General features: G+C 54.1%; 1 protein-coding gene and 1 long non-coding RNA gene across 7 annotated transcripts in view; one reads left to right on the top strand and one right to left on the bottom strand.

Moving 5' to 3' along the window:
• The window catches only part of LOC146402146 (uncharacterized), a 345,416-nt gene that overhangs the window by 84,621 nt on the left and 237,824 nt on the right, over nt 1–22,971 (top strand). The window lies entirely within an intron of this gene.
• Nucleotides 1–22,971, bottom strand: part of ZCCHC14 (zinc finger CCHC-type containing 14) — a 73,175-nt gene that overhangs the window by 46,135 nt on the left and 4,069 nt on the right. For 2 of the 6 annotated variants that reach the window (XM_084959263.1, XM_084959264.1), the window contains exon 1: nt 21,970–22,234. The exons of 1 other annotated variant lie outside the window; for it this stretch is intronic. Coding sequence is in view for 3 of the 5 variants with exons in the window: in XM_003126814.6 (XP_003126862.4) it covers nt 21,970–22,539 (570 nt within the window). In the remaining 2 variants the exon portion in view is untranslated. Of the gene's footprint in view, nt 1–21,969; nt 22,940–22,971 lie in introns of those variants that run through there. 3 more of the 6 variants (XM_003126814.6, XM_084959261.1, XM_005664297.3) reach the window with 3 other exon arrangements.

The following is a 22,971-nucleotide window of genomic DNA, read 5'->3' as shown; positions in this document are numbered from 1 at the left end:
ACGGCCGAGACGCCATCCAGCCACATCGGCGTCCTCCCCAGTGCCAACCTCCCGGGGGTCTCGTGAGCAAATGACAAGCGCTTCAAGTAGTCAGGGTGCTGGAAGAGCCGTCAGGACTCAGTGACAGGCGCGCTGCTGCCGTGACAGGGGCACGTGCAGGCCAGTGGGCAAGGTGTGTAAGTGACTCGAGGGCCAACCGACAGTGCTGTGAACCTGGAGGGCTCCTGGGCAGCCGAGAGCCCAGGGGCAGACCCGTGCTCGACGCCGCGTCCACACCGAGTGGAGCACGCAGAGCCGCGCCGCTGACCACACCCAGGGACGAGGGCCACGCAGTTTCTGTGTCTGTCCCCGCCGGGCTCCGCGCCTCTAAACAGACTCCGCTTACAAGTGGACTCCACCCTGACAAGCGATGGGCGCCCCCAACCCTGCGCAACCAGGAAGGTTAACTGCACATACGTCACGGGGCGCGGCCTGGACCCCAGGAAGCAAGTGCGCTTCCATCGCTGCGACTGCTCGACTGCAGCCACCTCACGCACTTCCGTCCCTCGGGACCCGCCAGGCCAGCTGGGAGGAACCTACCCTAAGAACACAACCAGTGGACAAAGGTTTCTGTGCAAGCAGGTTCGCCTTAGCTTTGTTTTACTGTATTTTACTTTAGGGCCACACCTGCAGCATACAGAGGTTCCCAGTCCAGGGGCAGAAGCAGCGCTGCAGCTGCCGGCCTCGCCACAGCCACGGCAGCACTGGATCCTTAACCCACTGAGCGAGGCTGGGGATTGAGCCCATGTCCCCACGGATGCTAGTCTGATTCACTACCAGTGAGCCTCAATGGGAACTCTTCACCTTAGCTTTAAAAGAACAAAACTAAATGACAGGCAACAAGATCAAGATTCAACTACGTAAAAAATACACATCCATGTGATCAAGGAGGCAGAATTTGTAGCATGTGTATATCCATATACTACAGGCACTGAAAGAACATAAACTGTAATATTAATGCTAATACTTATTACCTCTGAGAGATTAAAACTACTTTTTTCTATTTTTCAGATTTTCTGCAAAGAACAATCTCTAGTAGAATTAGGAAAAAAACTAAAGATATTCATTCATTCTAAACAGGAGCACTTTGCTAGAAGATGTGAACACATGAAAAAGTCAAAGAGAAGCAACTTCCAAATCCTCCACCGTCCATGCCTTGGACGGCTGTGTCCCGCCCCCGTCCCCCCCCCACCCCCGCCCCAGCCGGGGCCTGGAGTTCCTGGCAGGGAACCGTCGGAGGTGCTAGGCAGTGTGGACCAGACAGGAAACCCCAGGGTCTGGAAAGGACAGGGAGCGGAGGCCTCACCGGGGGAGGAGCGGTCAAGCCAACATCTGCAGGAAGGGCCTTCCAGGCGCAGGAACAGCAGGGGTGGAGCCTCGAAGCTCCAAGAGCTGGGCAGGGAGGCCTCCCTGGCTGAAGCTCACCAACGCAGGGGACCCTCAAGCAGAGGCGTGAATTCTAGCGTCTACAAACAGTCCCTGATTCTCAACGGGCTTTCCAAGCACCACCGCTCTAGTGGAAAGAACAACACACTAAATACCTCTAAGTCGATGGGAAAAATCCCTAACATCAAAAAAAGGGGATTGGTAAGCATTTTACTAAAATAGTCATTACGTGTCTCTAAAAACCACAACAAGAAAATAGACAGTTTAATAGTGAAAGCTATTTGCTGACTTAGGATAAGTGAAGCCCAATGCTAACCAAAACCCGGTTTCCACATAAAAACGTTCCTTTTAATATTTCCTACCCTACAGTTCTGCTCCTTAAGAAAGAGAGAGAGGGAGAAAAAAAATGACGGCTCAAACATCTCAGCACAAGGAACCAAGCACATAACTAACCGAGTTCCAGCAAAGCAACTCTAAAGCCAAGCTCTTCACCAGCGGCTTGGCGGTGCAGCCCCGCTGCGCACCCCGGGAAGCCCAGAAATTCAACTCCAGGCCACTCCAGCAGCCAATAAACCAGAGCCGCTCACAGAGCTGTCCCTGAGCAGGAGCCACTGACACATAGGCAGGTGATGCGGCCGAGGTGCCGGGCGCAGCAAGAAGGCTTTGCGTGGGCACCCCTACGACCCGCTCTCAGTCGGGGGCTTATCTGAAACGATTCCAACAGCTTGGCTGTTTTCTCCTAGAGCAGCGCAGGTAACAGGCTGCAGGTTTAGGGTGGGGGCAGTGGAGCCCTGGAAGCTCAGCAGCTGGGAGAGCAAGGTGCCGTGTCAGGAGTCAGGTTTGCGAGTGAGGCCAGGATCGCACGGACACATTTGGAAAGAGGCCGAAGCCGAGGACGCAGAGGACTGGCCACTGTACCGTCAGGCAGGCCTGAGAGCAGATGTCAGAGGCCCAGCCGCGGGGACAGGCAACCGGACCGCAATCAATCCCCAAAACACATTCAGGAAGACAGCGCCCCGCCTCCCAACACCGAGTCACGGGACCCGAGTGCCAGCGGCAACACCCGAGGCGCAGGCTGCCGTCTCCTGCGCTTGGCGATTCCAGACAGGACTCTCCCTGCTGAGGAGGCCGCAGCCAAAGGACAGCAGCTGAGGCACCCGCCGAAGATCAGCCCCTGAGAACCCGACATGAGGAGCCCAGCGCGTGTTCTGGCCAGGAGGCGGCTCAAACACGGCGGTTTTCTCTGAGAAAGTGCCCCGAGGCCCAGGCAGAGCAAGAAAACTGGGCTCGGGCACCACTGATTCTTGACACAACAGCGCCTGTCTGAGACGAACCCCGCAGAGCTGCTGTGAGTCCCTGGGGTGCTGCCTGGGGGACAGGCCAGTCACAGGACACCGCGGCACCAGACGGGGAGGCCAGGCCCTGAAAGCAGCAGGAAAGGAGGGAGCACCCGCTGAAACGCGGACGGATCAAAGGTCCAGAAAAGATCAGTGCGACTTATTTCTAGAGGAGCCACCGACCAGACGCCTGTTAGGAGCAGGGAAAGCTGTGCAGGGCACCTCGCACAGTCGGGCAGCCGTGCAGGCGAAGATCAAGCCAGGAAGGGCCCAACGCCTCCGCAGGGAAGACGCTCGCGTCAAGAAGTTCAAGACGCACCTCCAGCGGCAGCTGGGAGCAGACGTGTACACAGGAGGAGGCGCGTTCACCCAGACGGATTCCAGGAGCACGGGTTCAGGCGCCGAGTCTGCCCGTTCACACACCAGACCCTGCTCTGCCACCCAGCCCGCACCGCGCGCCTCAACACTCAGGCTAGCATCTCGCGGATGTCTCCAAAGGACACTCTGGCTTTGGGGTGCCACGTCGCCACTTCCCCCCTCTGCCCAGAACCTCACTCTTTGTGACAGACGTCGCCGTTAGCGTGACACTCCTTCACAGCCACACTGCCTTGGAGAGACTGCATCCCTCTCGAACCCAAGGTCTGTATTTACCACACCAGCTGGACTCCCCAAAGCAGGTGGTTCTCCTCCCCATAATGGTTGGGGGTCAGGCCACTCTGCCTGGAGGGAAAGCGCATAAAACAATGCACTGAACACGACCAAACGCAGGAGACGTTAGAGGGAGGCCACACTTGGGAGTGAGATGAGCGCAGGTGAGTTCATGCCTGGCAGGCCGAGGCCCCACTACAGAGCAGAGCAGCTGAAGCCCAGACAAAGCCCTGGGTCCCAGGGACCAGAAGCCCGGGAGGCCCTGCAGTGGGCATCACGGGCAGGCTGGGGCCCTCAGCCCAGCCCAAGTGGACAGACTGATCAACCGGGGGTGGGGGTGCAGGGACCTGGAGGAGCCCAGCCGGTTCCACTGCTGCAGAGCAGACCTGCCACAGCAGCAGACCCAACGTCAGAGTTTCTCCGCGTCCCCCGCTCGCAGCCCCAGAGGCACCATAATGACCAGACATACCCAGACTGAGAATGGGGGCCACCCAAAGAGAAAAGGAGGCAGGCAGGACGGGGGACCAGAGGCAAGGGGCGCGGAGCAGCCGTCGTGACACGGCTCCAGAGCACACTCAAGGTGCAGGAGCCAAGACGTGTCTCGACAGAGAAGGAGAAACTCTGCTGAAAATGGAAATTCAGGAAGCAACCGAATGGATCCACCAACCGTGAATTTCCAGGCAGTGAGATGCGCTGGAGAGGCGAGAGCTGTCCGTGCCCAGAGCCGGGGAAGCAGAGGGCAGGATGCGACCAGGAGCAGCCCGGCTCAAGAGCTGTCGTGAGTCCAACAGTGCAAGGGGCTGGAAAAGGCAAAACTGTGGGGAAGGAGAGAGACCAGTGGCTGCCGGGCCGAGGCTGGGGGAGGGATGGACTAGCGGAGCCTGGAGGACTTTGAGGAGGGTGAAAACATCGGTGTAGAAAGAAGCTATCGGGAGTTCCCGTGGTGGCTCAGCGGAAAGGAATCCGGCTCATCACTCAGCGGGGGTAGAGGATCCGGCGTGGCTGCAGCTGCGGCTGCGGCTGCGGCTGCGGGGGAGGCCGGCCGCCGCGGCTGCGACTCAGCCTCTGGCCCGGGAACCTCCATGTGCCACGGGGGCAGCGCCGAAAGGAGGTGGGGGGGGGATGCCCTGGGCGACGCTGCAGCGGGGGACACGCAGAACACGTCTGCCCAAACCCATAAAAGAGGCAACACCAAGCGTGAACCCCAATGTAACCTGGGGACTCCAGGTTTTCAGAATGTTTGACTTTTCTGAGAACCTAAAAGTGCCCTAAAACAACACCTTAAAAACACTTCATGGAAAGTCCTGAGCAAAAAACGCCACTTCTGAAATAAAAAATCCACTGGGTGGGCTTAGCAGTTTGCCATCCACAGAAGACTCGGTGAACTTCAACACAGATCAAAAGAAAGTTGGGTTTTTTTTTCCTTTTTAGGGCGGTACCCAGGGCATAGGGAGGTTTCCAGGCTAGGGGTCAAATCGGAGCTACAGCTGCCGGCCTGCACCAGAGCCACAGCAACACGGGACTGAGCCATGTCTGCGACCCACACCCCGGCTCATGGCAACAGTGGATCCTTAACCCACTGCGCGAAGCCAGGGATCGAACCTGTGTCCTCATGGTCACTAGGCAGATTCGTTTCCACTGAGCCACGGTGGGAACTCCAGAAAGTTTGAATTCAAACCACAGAAAGAGATGTGGCGGGGGGGAGCCAAGCTTCTGGGACCTGTGAAATAGTATCAAAAGGATAACAGCAACTGCAGCTGGACTTCCGCAAGGAAAGAAAAGTTGAGACAGGAAAATCTATGGAGAAATTACGGCTGAAAATTTCTCCAATTTAGTAAAAGACATAAATTCACAGACCCAATAAATTCAGAGACCATCAAACAAGATAAATTCAAGAAAACAATACTTGGGCGTTCCTGCTGTGGCTCAGTAGGTCAAGAACCTGACTGTACCCCTGAGGACGCAGGTTCAATCCCTGGCCTCACTCTGTGGGCTAAGGATCCAGCGATGCTGCAAGCTGTGGTGTAGGTCACAGGTTTGGCGGGGCTGTGGCTGGGGTGTAGGCCGGCAGCGGAAGCTCCAATTCCACCGCTAGCCTGGGAACTTCCATATGTCGCAGGTGTGGCCCTAAAAAGAAAAAAGAAAAACCCCACAGTACCTGGACTCACCACAGTCAGTCAGGCTGCCCTAATAAATGCCACAGCCAGAGATGGTCTAGAAACGGGCCAGAGGAAGAGAACACTGTGGCCAGAGAACAACAAAGCCAATGGCGCCAGAGCACCAGCCTCAACGTCTGTCTGTGAATGCGACGAGAAAAAGAATCCCACATCCAGTGAAAAGACCCTGTAACAGCACAGGTGGCAACACGTTTGGATAAGAGGAAATAATGAGAATTTCTCGCCATCGGCCCTGCGCTCCAGAACGTGCTGAGGAAAAGATTTTCGGACGGCAGCGAAATGGTAACAAACTGGGTTTTCTGGGGGAAACGGCAGACACGCGGGGAACACGCAAGACGGGACCTTATCTTCAAAAATGCGTGTTGGAGCAAAACCGTGGCGTGGACGGCACGTCCGCACCACAGCCTGCGGCCAGAGACGGCAAAGGAGCGGAACCGGCGCGAGACTCGCGGCGCGGGCCCCTGGCCGGGCACCAGGCGGAGGGCAACGGGCAGGCCCGGAGCTCAGGGACCGCCCGAGCCCACTTAAAGGAGGTTCTAGAATAGGTGGAATTCGTCAATGCTGGGGAAAAACAGAAAAGGAAAAAAACCAAACCCAAAAAAACCGCCAGGGGGTGGGGTTGGGGGTTAGTGGCGTTTAGGGTGGGAACTGACCAAAAACAGGAGCACGAGGCAACTTTCTGGGGCAACAGGAAGGGTCTCTCTCGACAGGGATTCAGGCAGCTGCCGAAACTCCAATGGTGGAAAACACTCACGCACATAACACACTTAAAATGCGTGCACTCTGTGATACACCATACAGACAGGTTTAAGAATAAAACCATATATATAATCATCTCAACAGATGCAGAAAAAGCTTTCAATAAAGTCCCACATGCATTTGTGATTAGAAAAAAAAAAACCCTTCAGAAAGCGGGGACAGAGGGACTCCACCTGCACACGACAAGGGCCGTATGTGGCAAACCCACAGCGAAGGACGAGCCCGAGGGTGAAGAGCTGAGAGCATTTCATCTACAACCAGGGAGCAGACAAGGACGCTCACGCCCATTACTTTTATTCGACATAGTTTTGGAAGTCCTAGCCAGAGCCACCAGACAAGAAAACAAAAAGAAGGAATCCAAACTGGAAAAGAAGTAACACCATCGCTGTGTGCAGAGGACACGATGCTACACACAGAAAATCCTCAAGATGCCACCAGAACACTGCTAGAGCTCGTTTAACAAGGAAAGATCAGCAGGAAAAATTAAGGACACAATCTCATCTACCACTGCGTCAAAAAGAATAAAATATCTAGGAATAAATCTAGTAAGGAAGCAAAAGACCCACACTCTGAAAACTGCTAGACACTGATGAAGGAAATCAAAGAAGACACAAACAGATGGAAAGATAAACTGTGCTCCTGGATTGTAAGAATCAACACTGTCAAAATGACTACACTACCCAAGGCAATCTACAGATCGAACACAGAAAATTTTTAAATTCGTATGGAAACACAAAAGATCTGCAATAGCCAAAACAATCTTGAGAACAAAGAATGGAGCTGGAAGAACCAGGCTCCCTGACTTCAGACTATACTACAAGGCTACAGTCATCAAAACAGCATGGTCTCGGCCAGAGAACACCACAGAGATCCGTGGAACAGCATAGACAGCCCAGAAACAAAGCCACACCTATGGACAATTAACCTTCCACAAAGGAGGCAAGAATGTACAATGGAGGAGACTATTTTGTCAATAAGCGATGCTGGGAAAACTGGACAGAACCTGCAAAACACCACATGGAAATTAACTCAAAATGGCTTGAAGACCTAAATGTAAAACTGGATACTATAAAACTCCTGGAGGAAAACACAGGCAGAACACATTTTTTTTTCTTTTTCTTTTTGGCTGCCCCATGGCACATGGAGTTCTCAGGCCCAGGAAGAGATCTCAGCCACAGTTGCAACCCAAGCTGCAGCTGTGGCAATGCCAGGTCTTTAACCCACTGTGCCAGGTCGAGGATGGAACCTGTGTCCCAGTGCTGAGGAAATGCCACTGATCCTGCTGCGTCACAGCACGAACTCCCAAAACACACTTTGACAAAAATCATAGCAATATGTTTTGGGTTTATTTATTTGTTTATGATTTTTAGGGTTGTGCCTGTGGCATACCCAAGTTCCCAGACTAGGGGTTGAATTGGAGCTGCAGCTGCCGGCCTACACCACAGCCACAGCCACAGCCACACCAGATCTGAGCCGCATCTGCAGCCTACAGGACAGCCTGTGGCAATGCCAGATCCTTCAGCGAGGGCAGGGATCAAACCTGTATCCTCGGGAACACTATGTTGGGTTCTTAACCTGCTGAGCCACAATAGCAACTCCAGCAATATTTTTTTGGATCCACCTCCTAGAGGAATAGAAATAAAACTAAAAATAAACAAATGAGATGTGATTAAACTTAAAAGCTTTTGCACAGCAAAGGAAATCATAAATAACCACCACCACAACACAAGACAACCTATAGAATGGGAGAAAATATTTGAAATGATGTGACCAATAAGAATTTTCAAAATATATATTCAGCTCATACAACTCAGTATCAAAAAACCATAACATCTCAGTCCAAAAATTGGCAGAAGACCTAGAGACACTTTTCTCCAAAGAAGACAAAGAAGTGGCTAAAAAGCATATGAAAAGATGCTCAGCATCACTAATGACTAGAGAAATGCCAATTAAAACCACCCTAAGGGGCCACGTGACACCGGCCAGCATGGCCGTCATCAAAAAGTCTACACACAATAAATGCTGGAGAGGGTGTGGGGAAAAGGGAACCCTCCTACTCTGCTGGTGGGAACGTCACCTGGTGCAGCCACTACGGGAAGCAGTATGGAGGTCCCTTAAAAATCTAAGTACAGAGTTGCCATGTGATCCTGCAATCCCACTGCCGGGCATATATCCAGAAAAATTCATAATTCAACAGGATACAAGCACGGCCTCTGCTCACAGCAGCACTCTTTACAACTGCCAAGACATGGAAGCCACCTAAACGCCCAGCGACAGAGGAGTGGATCAACATGTGGTCCCCAAGCACAATGGACAATTACTCAGCCACGAAAAAGAACAAAATCACGCCCTTTGCAGCAGTACGGATGGACCTAGGGATAATCACACTAAGTGAAGGCTGAGGAAGACAAATATCAGACGATATTACTTATTTACAAATCATCACTAAAAAAATGATACAAACGGAGTTGCCATCGTGGCTCAGTGGAAACAGAATCGGACTAGGAACCATGAGGTTGTGGGTTCCATCCCTGGCCTTGCTCAGCAGGTTAAGGATCCGGCGTTGCCGTGAGCTGTGGTGTAGGTCACAGACTGGCTCGGATCCCACGTTGCTGTGGCTGTGGTGTTGGCTGGCAGCTACAGCTCCAACTCGACCCCTGGCCTGGGAACCTCCATGTGCAGCTGGTGCAGCCCTAAAAAGACGAAAGACGGAAAAAAAAAAAAAGATACAAACAAATTTACTCACAAAACAGAAACAGACCCATAGACATAGAAAATAAACGTGCAGTTACCAAAGTGGATTAGGAGGTGAAAAGACATAAATTAAGAGTTTTACTAAAATATACACGCTATTACCTGTAAAATAAACAACAAGGTCCTACGTATATGGCAGGAAACGACACCTAATATCCCGTATAACACCCTGCAGTGGAAAAGAACACACGCACACGCCTGGATCACGCACACGCCTGGATCAGGTTGCTGTACACCTGACACTAACGCAGGATTCGGCTGCTGCTGCTGTTCTTTCACACGCACCCTATTACCCACTCAGCCCCTCAGTCGCTAATTCACCAACACTGACGGAGCGGTTACGATGTGCCACCGAGGATCACTCAAGGCGCGGGGATGCGGAGGCAAGACGAGGCCTTAGCGACACGAGCGACCTGTAGCGAGGAGAAACCAGAGGCGCTCCCTGCTGGTGATGCAGTATCCTAAACCAACCACACTGCAATTTTTTTTTAAATTGTTAAAACAGGGAAAAAGCGTGCAGTTCACTGAATGTAAATTTCACCTTTAACCTGCACGTACACTGAGCTGCGTGCTGCGGGTTACCAACTAAAGCTCACTGAATGGAGAAGAAGGAATCCTTGGGGGGGGGGGGGTGCTGCGACAGGAATGACCTCACAGAGCAAAGGCTGGGGAGGAGTCAGAGCCCAGGGGCGGCAGGGCGCCCACAGCCCCACAGCTGCCCACACGTCCACATCCAACTCCTTGAGCCACAGAGCTCAGCCCCTGCCCTTCTCATTGCACAGCCTTCAGGTTTTTCCTCACTTTCATTTACTTTTTTTTTTTTTTTTTTTTTTAGGGCTGCACCCGCGGCACATGGAAATTCACAGGCTAGAGGTCCAATCGGAGCCACAGCCACCAGCCTACACCACAGCCACAGCAACCCCAGATCCAAGCCTCATCTTCGAGCCACACCACAGCTGATGGCATCGCCAGATCCTTAACCCCCTGAGCGAGGCCAAGGATTGAACCCACAGCCTCATGGTTCCTAGTGGGGTTCGCTTCCGCTGCACCACGACAGAAACTCTTCCTCTAAGTTTGAATGAAGAAAACGTTACCATAACTTTGGTTTCACAGGATAAAAGCAGCCACTTAGTACTGCCCCCTTTGAAGGGACTCATCCTTCAGCCCTTCCGACTCCTTGATGCTGAAACTGCTCAAACAGGACAAGCAGAGCTCAGGGTCGTTGCGAAGCCCACGTTCACACACAGGAACCACCCTGAATAAATGGGCAGCGCGGTCACAGGCTCCTGCTCCTGCGGACAGCCTGCCCTCTGCCCACCCCGCATCACTCGGCAGGGAAACGGCCTTCTGAGTGGCCACAGCCCGCCCAACACAAGTACTCCCCGCACAGTGCTTCGTGGGCGTCCAACCAGTCCTTACTAAGGAAAAACCCACCCAGAGAGGTGGTTTCAGACTTTGCAGGGTTCCCTCCCCGCCAGGTCCCTGCATAAGAAAGGTACTCTGGCGGGAGGCGGGAGCAGAGTCCAGGCCCACAGGGAAGTAAACGCCGTGTTCAGAACAGCTGGGGTTTTGCCTTCTTTGTTTTGCTCATGCCCATGGCATGTGAAGTTCCGGCAGGGATCAAACCCGTGCCACAAGAGCGACGAGGGCGCGGCGGTGACAACGCCGGATCCTCAACCCGCCAAGCCCCCTGGGGCCGCCCTGATCAGCGCGTTAGTACTCCATCGCGTCCTGGTCGAGCACACACCGCGCAGGGCTTCCCGCTCAGTGTCAACACCCAGCATTCTCAAATTATCTCGTCAGCTTCATCAACTTTAGCACAGCTCGGTTGTTAGCATTATTCCCGAGCTTTGAAATTTTACTAAAATGCCCAAAAATGGCGGGAGAAGGGACTGTTCTTCTTCTCCATAAATTAATTCACCCTCCTTTTCAAACAGCTATTTTTTCTAGTTTGGCCTAATACTATTTCTTGAAGTAGCTCCTACATATACATATTTTTAATTAGACTCACTGTGAATCATAAGAAAACTGAAGATAAAATTTCTTTCTAGTAATTCTACGGAGATTTTTATGGAAAAGTCCCAAATAATTAGGAAATAATGTATAAAGCGCCCCTTCTTATAATGAATCTGACGTCAAGGTTTAAAGCATAAAGAAACAAACCAACAACTGGGATGATAAAAGCGGTTGGGTTTAGGCCAATCCACAGCACACTAGATTACCACGACGTACAATTCTGCAAACACTAGCGGAACAGGATCAGTTTTAGAGCTGCGAACACCTCCCGAGGAGAACGGATCCAAAGGCACAGCTCCACGGAGGACAAGCCCTCCAGAGGCCCAGCCCTCAGCTCTGGCGTGCTTGTCTGCACGCGTGGCTCTGCCACGGGATAACGGAAAGCCACACCATCACGCTCGGGGTCTCTCCCGGTGGAAACGCTGGCACGCCAGCTTCTGAATGTTCTCGATGGGACAGCCTCGCACAAACACCCAATGCATCCCTCCCCCTGGGTTTTCACACATGCCAGGACACAGCCCCTGTCTATGGAAGTTCCCAGGCCAGGAGTCCACTCAGAGCTGCAGCCACAGCTACTCGGGATCCAAGCCGCGTCTGTGACCTACGCCACGGCTCACAGCAAGGCTGGATCCCCGACCCACTGATCGAGGCCAGGGATCAAACCCGCCTGCTCACGGAGGGTTTGCTGAGTTCATTACTGCTGAGTTCATTACTGCTAGTTCATTACTGCTGAGCCACCAGGGGAACTCCCCCAGAAGACTATTTTAATCAATGCCCTGACTCCACGATAAGTCGTCCCCAATCCACTTACGACGTGTCCCACACGTGATCATCTTGCCTCGTGTGTGAGGGAGGGGTGGGGGAGCGAGGGACAGAGGGACACTGACCTGGGCTGGGGCAGTGTGGCTGGAGAGCAGTGAACCAGGTAACCAGGGGGCCGGAGGGCTAGGATGGCCGCCTGCATCAAAGGCGTGGGCTCAGGGCCAGGTGCCAGGCAGGGTGGGAAGAGAGAGACCTGCCCCTGGACGTACTGAGCTCTTTGGAGCCTCTGACCGTAGCTCAGTCCAGCGGGTCAGAGACGCTGGACTCATCAGAGAGGGTGGCCGAAACCCAGCTGAACACGTCAGTTATTATAAAGTCACGAGAGAGGAGGAAGCAAGAGGGAAGTCTGAGCAGCACCTCCTCAAAAGGGCAGGATCACAGGAGACAAACGGAGAAGGCACCGTCAGAAGCAGGAGCGTCCGCGGCGCCGGCCACGCCCCCAGCCTTTCACCCAGCAGCTTGGCGGCCGCGTTGGTTAAAAAAAAACAATGCAAAAAACCCGCCCCCTGGGCAATTCCGCTGAGCAGGGAATGTGCAGAACAAATGAGAGGTGAGTAAGATAAGGGCCGGCTTGTATCCAGTGAATCTGGCAAATAAGGGGTCAGCGAGATAAAGACGTGGACGGGACGGACGGGGCGTCCGGAAGTGAAGTGCGACACAAAGGGGCAGCGCTGGCACAGGGACAGGCAGCCTTCCAACTCGGAGAGGGAAACGCCGCGCCATTCAGCAAACGGCCCTGGGACAGCTACGGTATCATGCGGAAAACATAAAAGCAGCTTTGCACCTGATTCCAAATCAATTCCAGATGGACCTGTGAGACGTAAAGGAGAAAGCACACGAAGGCAGCACAGAGAACGACTACGATGCAGGATGCACGGCGCATCTGTGAGCAGAACCCACACGTGTGTACAGACATACGTCCAGTGCATAACAGAGGACAATGTCTAATCACAACACGACACCCGGAAAGCCTCACGAGACTGATACAAATGGTATGTGTGTGTACACACACACCCACGCACACATGCACACACATATATAAAAACCCAAACTCCAGGGCAAAGTCAAAAAGCAAGGGGAAAAACCCCCAAACCTGGAAAACAAATGCCTAAAGACAAAACGTGAAATGTAAGGAGCTCCTAAAAAACAAGAGAGATCAACAACCCCACAGAGGGGCGAAGGGTCTGCAGAGCTCAACCCCAAATCAGCAAAACGGCTCCCTTGAAACATGCCCAAGTGGTCGGAGGACTGGACAGTACATGGCGCTGCGCAAGGCGGGATCTCCCACCCGCGCGTGTGACAGTCACCGGCAGTGAGCTGGGGCCCCATCAAGGTACGCAAGCAGGTGCTCCCACGGGATGGGGGGACCCCACGGGGGCAGGCCACCCGACCGGCCACCCACCCCACGTCCAGATTTCTACTCTGCGGAAACACACCCGAGTGTGAAAGGCCACACATGCTGTCTGTCACATGACGATGACACACACGGGGTTTGGACGAGACAGAGCGGTCGCAGTAAGATGGGAACCAAGTGTCCATCTACAGAGCCACCCAGGGCAGGCGTAGAACACACGAGGCAGCCTCATCGGCAAAGATGACACCTACAGTCAACTCACCGAGAAAGGAGGCCAGAACATAAAATGCGATAAAGACAGTCTTTTCAGCGAGTGGTGCTGCGAGAACTGGACAGCTGCTTGTAAATCAATGAAACTGGGACACACCCTCACACCACGCGCAAAAAATAAACTCAAAATGGCTTAAACACTTAACGTTACGACAAGACACCATCCAACTCCTAGAAGAGAGCATCGGCCAAACATTCGCTGACATCAACCGCACAAATGTTTTCTCAGGTCCGTCTCTCAAGGCAACAGAAATAAAAGCAAAAATAAACAATGGGACCTAATCAAACTGACAAGCTTCTGCACAGCAATGGAAACCATACAAAAACAAAAAGACAACCCATGGAATGGGAGAAAACAGTCTCAAATGATGCAACTGACAAGGGCTTAATCCCTAAAACATACCAACAATCTATACAATTCAAGAACAAAAAAACCAACAACCCAATAGAAAAATGGACAAAAGACCTGAATAGACATTTACCCAAAGAAGATATACAGACGGCTAACAGGCACATGAAAAAATGTTCAACATGACAGATTATTTAGAGAAATGCAAATCAAAACTACCATGAGATACCACCTCACACCAGTCAGAATGGCCATCATTAATAAATCCACAAATAACAAGTGCTGGAGGGGCTGTGGAGAAAAGGGAACCCTCCTGCACTGCTGGTGGGAATGTAAACTGGTACAGCCACTATGGAGAACAGAATGGAGGTACTCAGAAAACTAAATATAGAACGACCATATGACCCAGCAATCCCACTCTTGGGCATCTATCCATACAAAACTATCCTTGAAAAAGACACATGCACCCATACGTTCACTGCAGCACTATTCACAATAGCCAAACATGGAAACAACCTAAATGTCCATCGACAGATGAATGGACTAAGAAGATGTGGTATATATACACAATGGAACACTACTCAGCCATAAAAAAGTGCCATTTGCAGCCACATGGATGGAACTAGAGACTTTCATGGTAAATGAAGTCAGAAAGACAAATACCATGTGCTATCACTTACATCTGGAATCTAATAAAAGGCACAAATGCACCTTTCCACAGAAAAGAAACCCATGGACTTGGAAAACAGACTTGCGGTTGCCACGGGGAGGGACTGGGAGTCCGCGGTTAACAGATGCAGACTACTGCATTTGGAATGGATAAGCAACGAGACCTCGCTGTGTAGCCCTGGGAACAATACTCAGTCACTTACGGTGAAGCATGCAGGAGGATAATGCGAGAGAAAGAATGTATGTGTGTTTTGTGTGACTGGGTCACTCTGCTGTACGGTAGAAAACTGACAGAACACTGTCAACAAGTTACAATGGAAAAAATAAAAATCATAAAAAAAAAGATGCCAAGAGGAGTTCCCTGTGGCTCAGGGGTTAAGAATCTGGTATTGTCACTGTAGTGCCCGAGGCTGCTGCTGTAGCGCAGGTTTGATCCATGGCCCAGGAACTTCCACATGCCACGGGGACAGCCCCCCCAAAAAGAAAAGCAAGATGCCAAGAGGAGTTCCCACTGTGGCTCAGCAGGTTAAGAGCCTGACATGGTGTCCACAATGAAGCGGGTTCAATTCATGGCCCCACTCACTGGGGTTAAGGATCTGGCATTGCCACAAGCTGTGGTGTAGGCTGCAAACTAGGCTGGATCCCATGTTGCTGTGGCTGTGCCGCAGGCCAGCAGTTGCAGCTCCAATTTGACCCCTAGCCTGGGACCTTCCACATGCCACAGGTGCTACTTTAAAAAAAAAAAAATAATAATAAGCAAGGACAGATTGGTTCTGCAGTGAGAACCAGTTTTCTATTTGTTTTCTTCTTCGTCTTTTTAGGGTAGCACCTCCATTATCTGGAGGTTCCCAGGCTAGGGGTTGAGTCAGAGCTGCAGCTGCTGGCCCACAGCAATGCCGGATCCTTAACCCACTGAGCAAGGCCAGGAATGGAACCCGTGTCCTCATGGATGCTAGTCCAGTTCATTTCCGCTGCACCATGACGGGAGCTCCCTCTTATCTGTTAACACAGGAAATCTCTCTGGAAGATTCTACAAGGAACAAAGATGGGACAGAACTGCATGGGTTCTTGGGTAAAAAAAAACTTAAAAAAAAAAAAAAGGTGAAATAAAAGGTATCAGCACCCAGGTAAAGGAAAAGAACTTGCCAGAACCTTGAAATGTCCTGTGTCTTCCCTGATTGCATGGGGGGAGGGGAAGAGGAGCTGTTTTATCTAATATCCTTTTGCAGCTTTTCATTTTTTCTATTTCCTACTGTCTACTAAATTTTGTTAATTTAAAAGATTACTGAGTTCTCTTTAATAGAAACTGCTTAGCTGAAGAGGTGGGCCGAAAGCCAGGTTCCAGGAGGCTGAGGAACAGCTAAAGGTTGGGCCCAGAACAGCAACACCGACTCCACGGAGCCCGGCCGTATTCTCCATCGCCGGGTGCGGGTGTGGGTGCAGGTGCAGGTGTGTGTGCTCGCGGGCAGGCACATGCGCGCGCGCACAGAACAGCACCTACGGGAGAGCCTCTTTGCTTTTAATGACGTGTCGAGGGTGTTCTTAAGGACGGCATAAGGACACATTCAGACACGCGGGGAAACCCTGGAGGTCACACGTTGGCCTGGGGAGGTGGGGAGCGCGCGAAAGGGCAACGGTCAGGCCTGCGACCTAACAGCGGCCCCGAGGAACCAGAAAGATGGGCGCAGAACAGGCCCGAGGAGCGGCCCGCGGGACAGAAAGGAGGCCTCTGCCCCGCAACTGGAGCGAGGCTGGGGCGGGACGGGTGCAGACGCTGCGAGGGCGGGCTCGGGACTCCGCCCGAGGAACCTGCGCCCCCCAGCCCGGCAGGGCGGTCCGTCCTGCGGGGACAGGACTCCGCCCTTGCCTGGTCCCTTACGGGGCTGCAGGCGCCAGGACTGCAAAGACCTTATTGCAGGGATTCTCTTCTCTTCCCCTTAAATAACTTTAGGCCTTCTAATCCGGAGCAAGGCAAGCCGAGGGAGAGTTAAGCACGCATTTTACTAGTTCTCGAAAACGCCTCCTCCTTTGTGTCAGGGCCACAGGGCTGCCACCGCCAGAGCAGCCGTCCTCGACGGGAGGCCCACAGAAAACGCCTCCGGAGGCTGGAGAAAAACCGTCTTGTGGAAACTGATTTCTGACTTGTGTGTGTCAAGGTTAAAGTCCAACATCAGGAACCCTTCAATCATCTATAAACGAATCAGTAAATGACAAAAGCACTTACACAACTAGAGAAGCAGTGTTCTAAGAAGTAGTTTCTAGTAGCGTTAAAAAAAAAAAAAAAAAAAAGATACCCAAAAGATTTTTTTCTATAATCTACTTAAGGTCTTTTCTTGGGCTGCTTCTGCAGCACATGGAGGTTCCCAGGACAGGGGTCCAATCGGAGCTGTAGCCGCCGGCCTACACCACAGCCACAGCCATGCGGGATCCAAGCCGTGTCTGCAACCTACACCACAGCTCATGGCAATGCTGGATCCTTCACCCACTGAGCAAGGCCAGGGATTGGACCCGCAAACTCTTGGTTCCTAGTCGGACTTGTTAGCCACTGCGCCACTATGGGAACTTCCAATTTCTCTTTCTTTTTAAAAAGAAACTTAATATATATATTTTTTTCTTTTTCTTTTTCTTTTTTTGCTTTTTAGGGCCACATCCTTGGCATAAGGAGGTTCCCAGTCTAGGGGTCTAATTGGAGCTACAGCTGCTGGTCTGCACCAGAGCCACAGCAACGCGGGATCCAAGTCCCGTCTGCAACCTACACCACAGCTCATGGCAACACTGGATCCTTAACCCACCGAGCGAGGCCAGGAATCAAACCTGCGTCCTCATGGATACTAGTCGGGTTTGTTTCCACGAAGCCACAACAGGAGCGCCCCAATTTGCCTTCTGATTTCCTAACAGTCTCTAAGGAGGTCAGCAGTCACCCATTTAGCAAACAAGCAAAATGCACCAGCTTAGGTCCCATCTAGCTTCCTATGAAATCAGCAAACCTACACGTGAACTTGTTGGGAAAAAAATGTATTATACATCAATCCCAAACATCCTCGATCAAAGAGGAAGGTAAATAAAGACGGAGGAAGGTACAAGGACTGAGGAAAAAATGGGTAAAATAAAGCCCAAGCCACCAGTGAACTCCAGAAACTGCTGAAGCCACAGGCTCACATGGGTGGGACCTGAGTGCGGTTCTGACGTGCGGGGTGGCAGCACAGTCCCGCGTCTACAACCACCCTCCCGAACCACATGGACGGGGAACTCGGGGGTCTGTGGGGCTGAAGAAAGCACAGGCAGATGAGCGCCTGTCAGCACCCAGCCTGGATTTACACGCGGGCGGGCAACGGGCAGGCATGAGCCCCCCAGCCGCGCCCCCAGCCTCACACTGGACAACAGCAGCCGCCCTGCGACTCCAGGGGACGTGCCTGGGTTCCCGTCTTCAGCGACAGCACAGCAACAGGAAAGAAGTCAAAACTGCACCCCGGGGCGCCTCAATTCCTACATCATACACTTCGCCGCAAAGGAGGACCGCCTTTGGCCCTGGAAAAGAGAAGCCTGGCCAGGGGAACAGGGAAAGATGCCATGTCCGGCAGCCGGGAGCTGCAGGCCCAGCTCGCCTCCCCTCGGGCCGAACCGCAGCCACTCCAAATCCCTCCTCCTGGAGCAGCGACCCCTTCCGGCTGCCCCAGGCCAGGGCTCAGGGTTCAAGGAGACAGCAGAGGAAGCCAGCTCCACCTCTCAGGACAGACCCGCCAGGGTCTCGCCTCCCAGCCGCGACCCCTTCACCTGCTCTGAAAAGCGAGGCGGCGAGGCAGCTGTGCGCGCCTTGGGCAGGAGATGCCCGGCAGGCTTCTTCCCAGCCTTGGTGTACAACCCCGGCTTCTGCCCTGCTCGCCCCGCGCCGAGAGCGCCAGAGTCGGCGCCCTGGATGCCCCTGGAGGAGGGCCGCCGCCTGCCACTCTCCCACGCGACGCGCCCTAACTACACCGTGTCCACACCTCCCCACGTGGTTCTGTTGGGATCCCAGCCACAGGATTCGGGAACACGAGGGCAGGAGGGACTCGTGGCTCCCCGCTGGCGTCGAGCCCACAGAGCTGACCCTCAGTCCTGAGAGCAGAGTGTCCTTTGCCTCACGTCACGGCTGTTGCTCTGGGAGGCCAGGGAGCGACCTGCAGGTCTGCACCCACCGCCAGGGTTCCTGACGCCGAGAGCCAGCGCCCTCCGGAGAGCCTGGTGCTGGCAACTCCCCAAAGACGGCTGGGTGAGCAGCGTGCAAGGGGCTGAGAACCTACCAGCCACGGAGGAAACAAGTCTAGCACAGGCAGCGGAAACAACGCACACAGCCATCCCGACGAGGGCACCAAACGCGGCCCAGGCACACGACGGCAATGATTCAGCCCAACTGGAGGGAGGTGCGACACAGGCGGCCCTAACGCGAGCGGTGCCTGAGAAGAGTGTGCCGCGCCAGCAGCCAGCCACCACACACAATGTCCACAACAGGCAGGTCCACAGGCACAGAGCTGACGGGCGGTGGCAGGGTCGGGGGGAGCACTGCAAACTGGTACAGCTTTCTTTCGGGGCGACAAAACACTCAGGAATTAGACTGCGGATGGCTGCAAGAGGCTGTCTGAACCACGGCATTACACACATCAGAGGGGGGACCTTTATGATACACAAATTAAAACTCATCAGAGCTATTATTTTAAAAAAACCAAGCCTAGGTCACAGCACTTTCTCAGTTACACAAAGAAAAGACTGCCAAAGATCAATTTAAACTTTTTCTATATTCGAATAAAATGGACGGAGGGGGCGTAAGTTCAAACCAACAGCAACTGCAGGGCACAGCTGTGTACCTGTCCGCTCCCAGCACAAGGCAGCTTTCCTTTCCGAAAGCAGCAATGTCTGTTTCACCTTCCTCCCACGGTCAAACTGCCACAGGCCCTTGGCACGAGGGGTACTTTGAAGAAGCAAGTGCAAACAGTAACCACATTAGAAGATTTAGTGAAAAGAAGCATCCCTTTAGATAAAGAATAAAAAACAATTAACAACTTTTTCTCTAAAAGATAAACCCGAAGTCTCTAAGCTCCGAAGAGTTCACAAGGAAACACAACATCTTCCAAAAGAAATGCAAACAGAGCTTTCTCAGCACTGGCACTAAACATCAGACTTAGAGATACCGAGGAGACAAAAGCCTGGAGTGCTAGATTTCACTAGTTGCCCCTCCAAGCAAGAAAGGGTCTATCAGGGTCAGGCCTTAACCTGCAGGCAGCAGAGCAACAGAGAGTTAAACCTGAGTGAGCTCAGCTTTGCAGGGGCACAGGGGATGGGCGAGACGCTGAAACGTGGGAGCCTTGGCCCCAAGGTTACTCATCGTGACCTCATTATGAAGGGTCAGGCGGACGCCCCCCATTTCCCAGGGATGAACACAATCAACTGTCAGCTCCAAGCAACTGTGCCTTCCAAAGTCAACTGAGAAAACACCGACACTCCGAGACCGAAGTACTTCACTCCCTAACCGTGTGCCTTGCTCAAGTTATGGCTCTTCTTTAAAGAACCAGAGGACTGGACAGAGGAGGGAGCGCCCACTGCACACCTGCTGGGCATGTCACGCGCCACCGCACAGGACCCCCAGGCAAGCCCATGAGGCAGGTAATCTGCCTTCTCTCCAAAGGGGAAACACAGCAGGAGAGGTCACCCAGCAGACCCATTCCCACCCAGGACCCGCAGGGGTGAGGCCCACCCCTTCCTTTCACCAAAGGGATTTCCGGCTGGAGAAAAGGCCCTCTCCCGAACAACAGCTGCTCCAGCTTCGGCTCACTGCCCCGCCAAGACCAGCACCACCTCCCGCTTTTACGAAGGGATGCAAAAGTATCCCCTTCAGAAGCTGGTCCGGATGGTGGGACAGCCACAGAGGTCTTCAGTTTAGTGACACTAGCTGAAGACAAAGCTCGTGAAACTGGCTCCGAGGGACGGAAACCCCGTGAATGGGGACACTCCACTAGCACCCCAAAGCCTACTGAGCTCCCTGCGGACAACCACGTTTCAAAGACCCCTGCTGTCCCTTTGTTGTAGCCGGAAGAACATTTTTTTCTGCCCACCCAGTGCACATGGGGTTCAGGGTGAGATGAGAACACACACTTAAAAGACACGACAGATTAAAACCAACGTAGGTACCACAACCACGACTTAAAGGAAGACGTTAAAAGAGAAAAACCACAACCTAGGGCTGAAAGCTTACAAACCACCACTAGGAAACGAGACCATCGAAGTTTTCATTCAGGGGAGCCAGACACTGTCAACAGGCGCTGAGGCACTGGTGCAGCTGCAATCTTGTACTTCCAAGGGAAAGTCAGCGTCAATCCAAAAAAACCCCAAACAAGACACCACCCGTGGTCAAAGATAAATCCTTTTTCCAGGGGGCTGCAAAATAAGCTTGAGCCCCAAACGCTTCGTGTTTACACAGTTTGGGAACATTCAGACAAAAGTTCACATTTCTAAGTGAACGGCCACTATGCACTTCCTGTTTAATTGGGAACAGATTTTCAATCCCAGTCTGACTCCCAATCAGCCTGGGATTTGTTTCTACAAAGGAAGGTGGGTCATGGAGAAATAACTGTTTCACAAGCATTGAAGGCTCCAAGCCTGTTTTTCCGACTGTTAGAGTAGCCTGGTTTTTTTTGGGGGGGGGAGGGTTGTTTTTTGGTTTGTTTTTTTAGTAGCCTGGTTTTCAAACACACACAATATAAACACGGATATGCATACACCTTCGTAAAAATATACATACATACGTGCACACACACAGATCCATCCACAATGCATATTAATTCAAGCACACGTGGACTCATGCACACGCACACACTGACACACGTGCACACGGCGGTCTGCAGCCGACGCCGACCCCAGCCTCGCGCCCCTGACACCAGCCCCGAGCCTGCCGGGGAAACGGGCATCTAGGCCTTGGGGGTCCCCGCGTGGCGCCCCGCCGCTGTCTTCTAAGGTTCAGTGCCCTCTAATCTCCAGCTCGCTAGCAGCTTCCTTTTCCGATAATAAACACCAGATTTGGAAATACCAAGGCGACACAATGTGTAACGGTTATCTGTCGCCCAAGAGCCCGATTAAGGGGACAAAGGCCTTATCTCGCTTCCAGCGGAAGAGGTGTACCAAGGGCTCGGACAGGCCGCGAACGCCCGGGGCGTTCTTCCCCCGACCGCGGAGCCCCCTCCCCCGGCTCGACGGGCCCCAAAGGGGCGCGGGGTGCCCGGCGGGGTCTCGGGGTTCGCGTTTAGCGTGCGAGGTGGGGACAGGCGTTGAGGCGCGGGGCACCGAGTGACATGCGAGGTGGGAGGCTGGGCCGGCCGGGAGATGGCTGGCTGGGTGGAAGCTTGGGACGCGGGCACGCACCTTGTGGCAGGCCGGGCAGGTGGGCAGCGCGCTCTTGCCCCCGGGGCCACCGCCGCCACTGCCGCCGCCGCCGCCGCTCAGGCTGCTCTGGATCTGCGTGAGCTCCTGGCGCAGCACCTGCTTCTGGTGGAAGCTGAAGGCCGGGTGGTTGGAGGCCATGGTGAAGAGCAGCAGGAACTCATCGCCCGTGCGGCCCTCGTTGAGCTGCAGCCCGTAGTTGTGGATGATGGAGTCGATGTGCGTGAGCGTGCGGTAGAGCACGCCCGCCGCCTCGCGCTGCTCCGAGCCCAGCAGCGCCAGCGACACCAGCAGCTTGCTGCGCACCACCTCGTCCGTCAGGTTGGTGAGACTGCCCAGGTCGGCCGGGTTGTTGGCCTTGATCTCTGAGTCGCGCAGCGAGTGGTAGTCCTTGCGGGCCAGGTCCTCGAGGCACGAGCCGAGGAAGCGCAGCTCGAGCGGGATGCACAGGTCCAGCAGGCCGCACAGGAACTCCACGCGCTGCGGCGACGGCAGCTCCGAGAACCAGCGGTACACGCCGTCCCTCTGCAGCGGGCAGCGCTTCTCCACCATGCTGCCGCCCGCGCCGCGCCGCCACGCGGGGCCGGGGGCCGCCGCCCGGGGCCGAGGCCGGGGCCGGGGGCGCGGGCGGGGGCGGGGGGGGGCGCGGCCGGGCGAGGGCGAGGGCGGCCGGGCGCTGCGGGCCGCGCCGGGGCCGGGGCCCGGGCCGGGGACGGGAACGGGGGCGCGCGGCGCGGGCGAGACCCCCGCCAGGGGCCGGCGGGCGGGCGCGCGCGGGGCGCCGGGGGGGCCCGGGGCGGCCGGGGCGGCCGGGGGCGGCGAGCGACCTCGGGCCCCCCGCTCACGGGCGGGCTCCTGGCCCGCGCCCGTCCCCGGCGGCGGCCGGTGCGCGGCGGCGGCGGCGGCGGCTGCTCCTCGTCGTCGTCGTCGTCGCCCGGGAGGCGGCCGCCCCCATCTCCCCCCGCGCCGCAGGGTCTGTCACTG

Source organism: Sus scrofa, chromosome 6 (assembly GCF_054392235.1).
Source record: "Sus scrofa isolate SSC_HxYL_T2T_F1_AM1 chromosome 6, Sscrofa_HxYL_maternal_Yorkshire_Landrace_v2.0, whole genome shotgun sequence".
Taxonomy (NCBI): domain Eukaryota; kingdom Metazoa; phylum Chordata; class Mammalia; order Artiodactyla; family Suidae; genus Sus; species Sus scrofa.
Note: the sequence above shows the minus strand (reverse complement) of the source record. Positions and strands in the feature narration are given on the sequence as shown.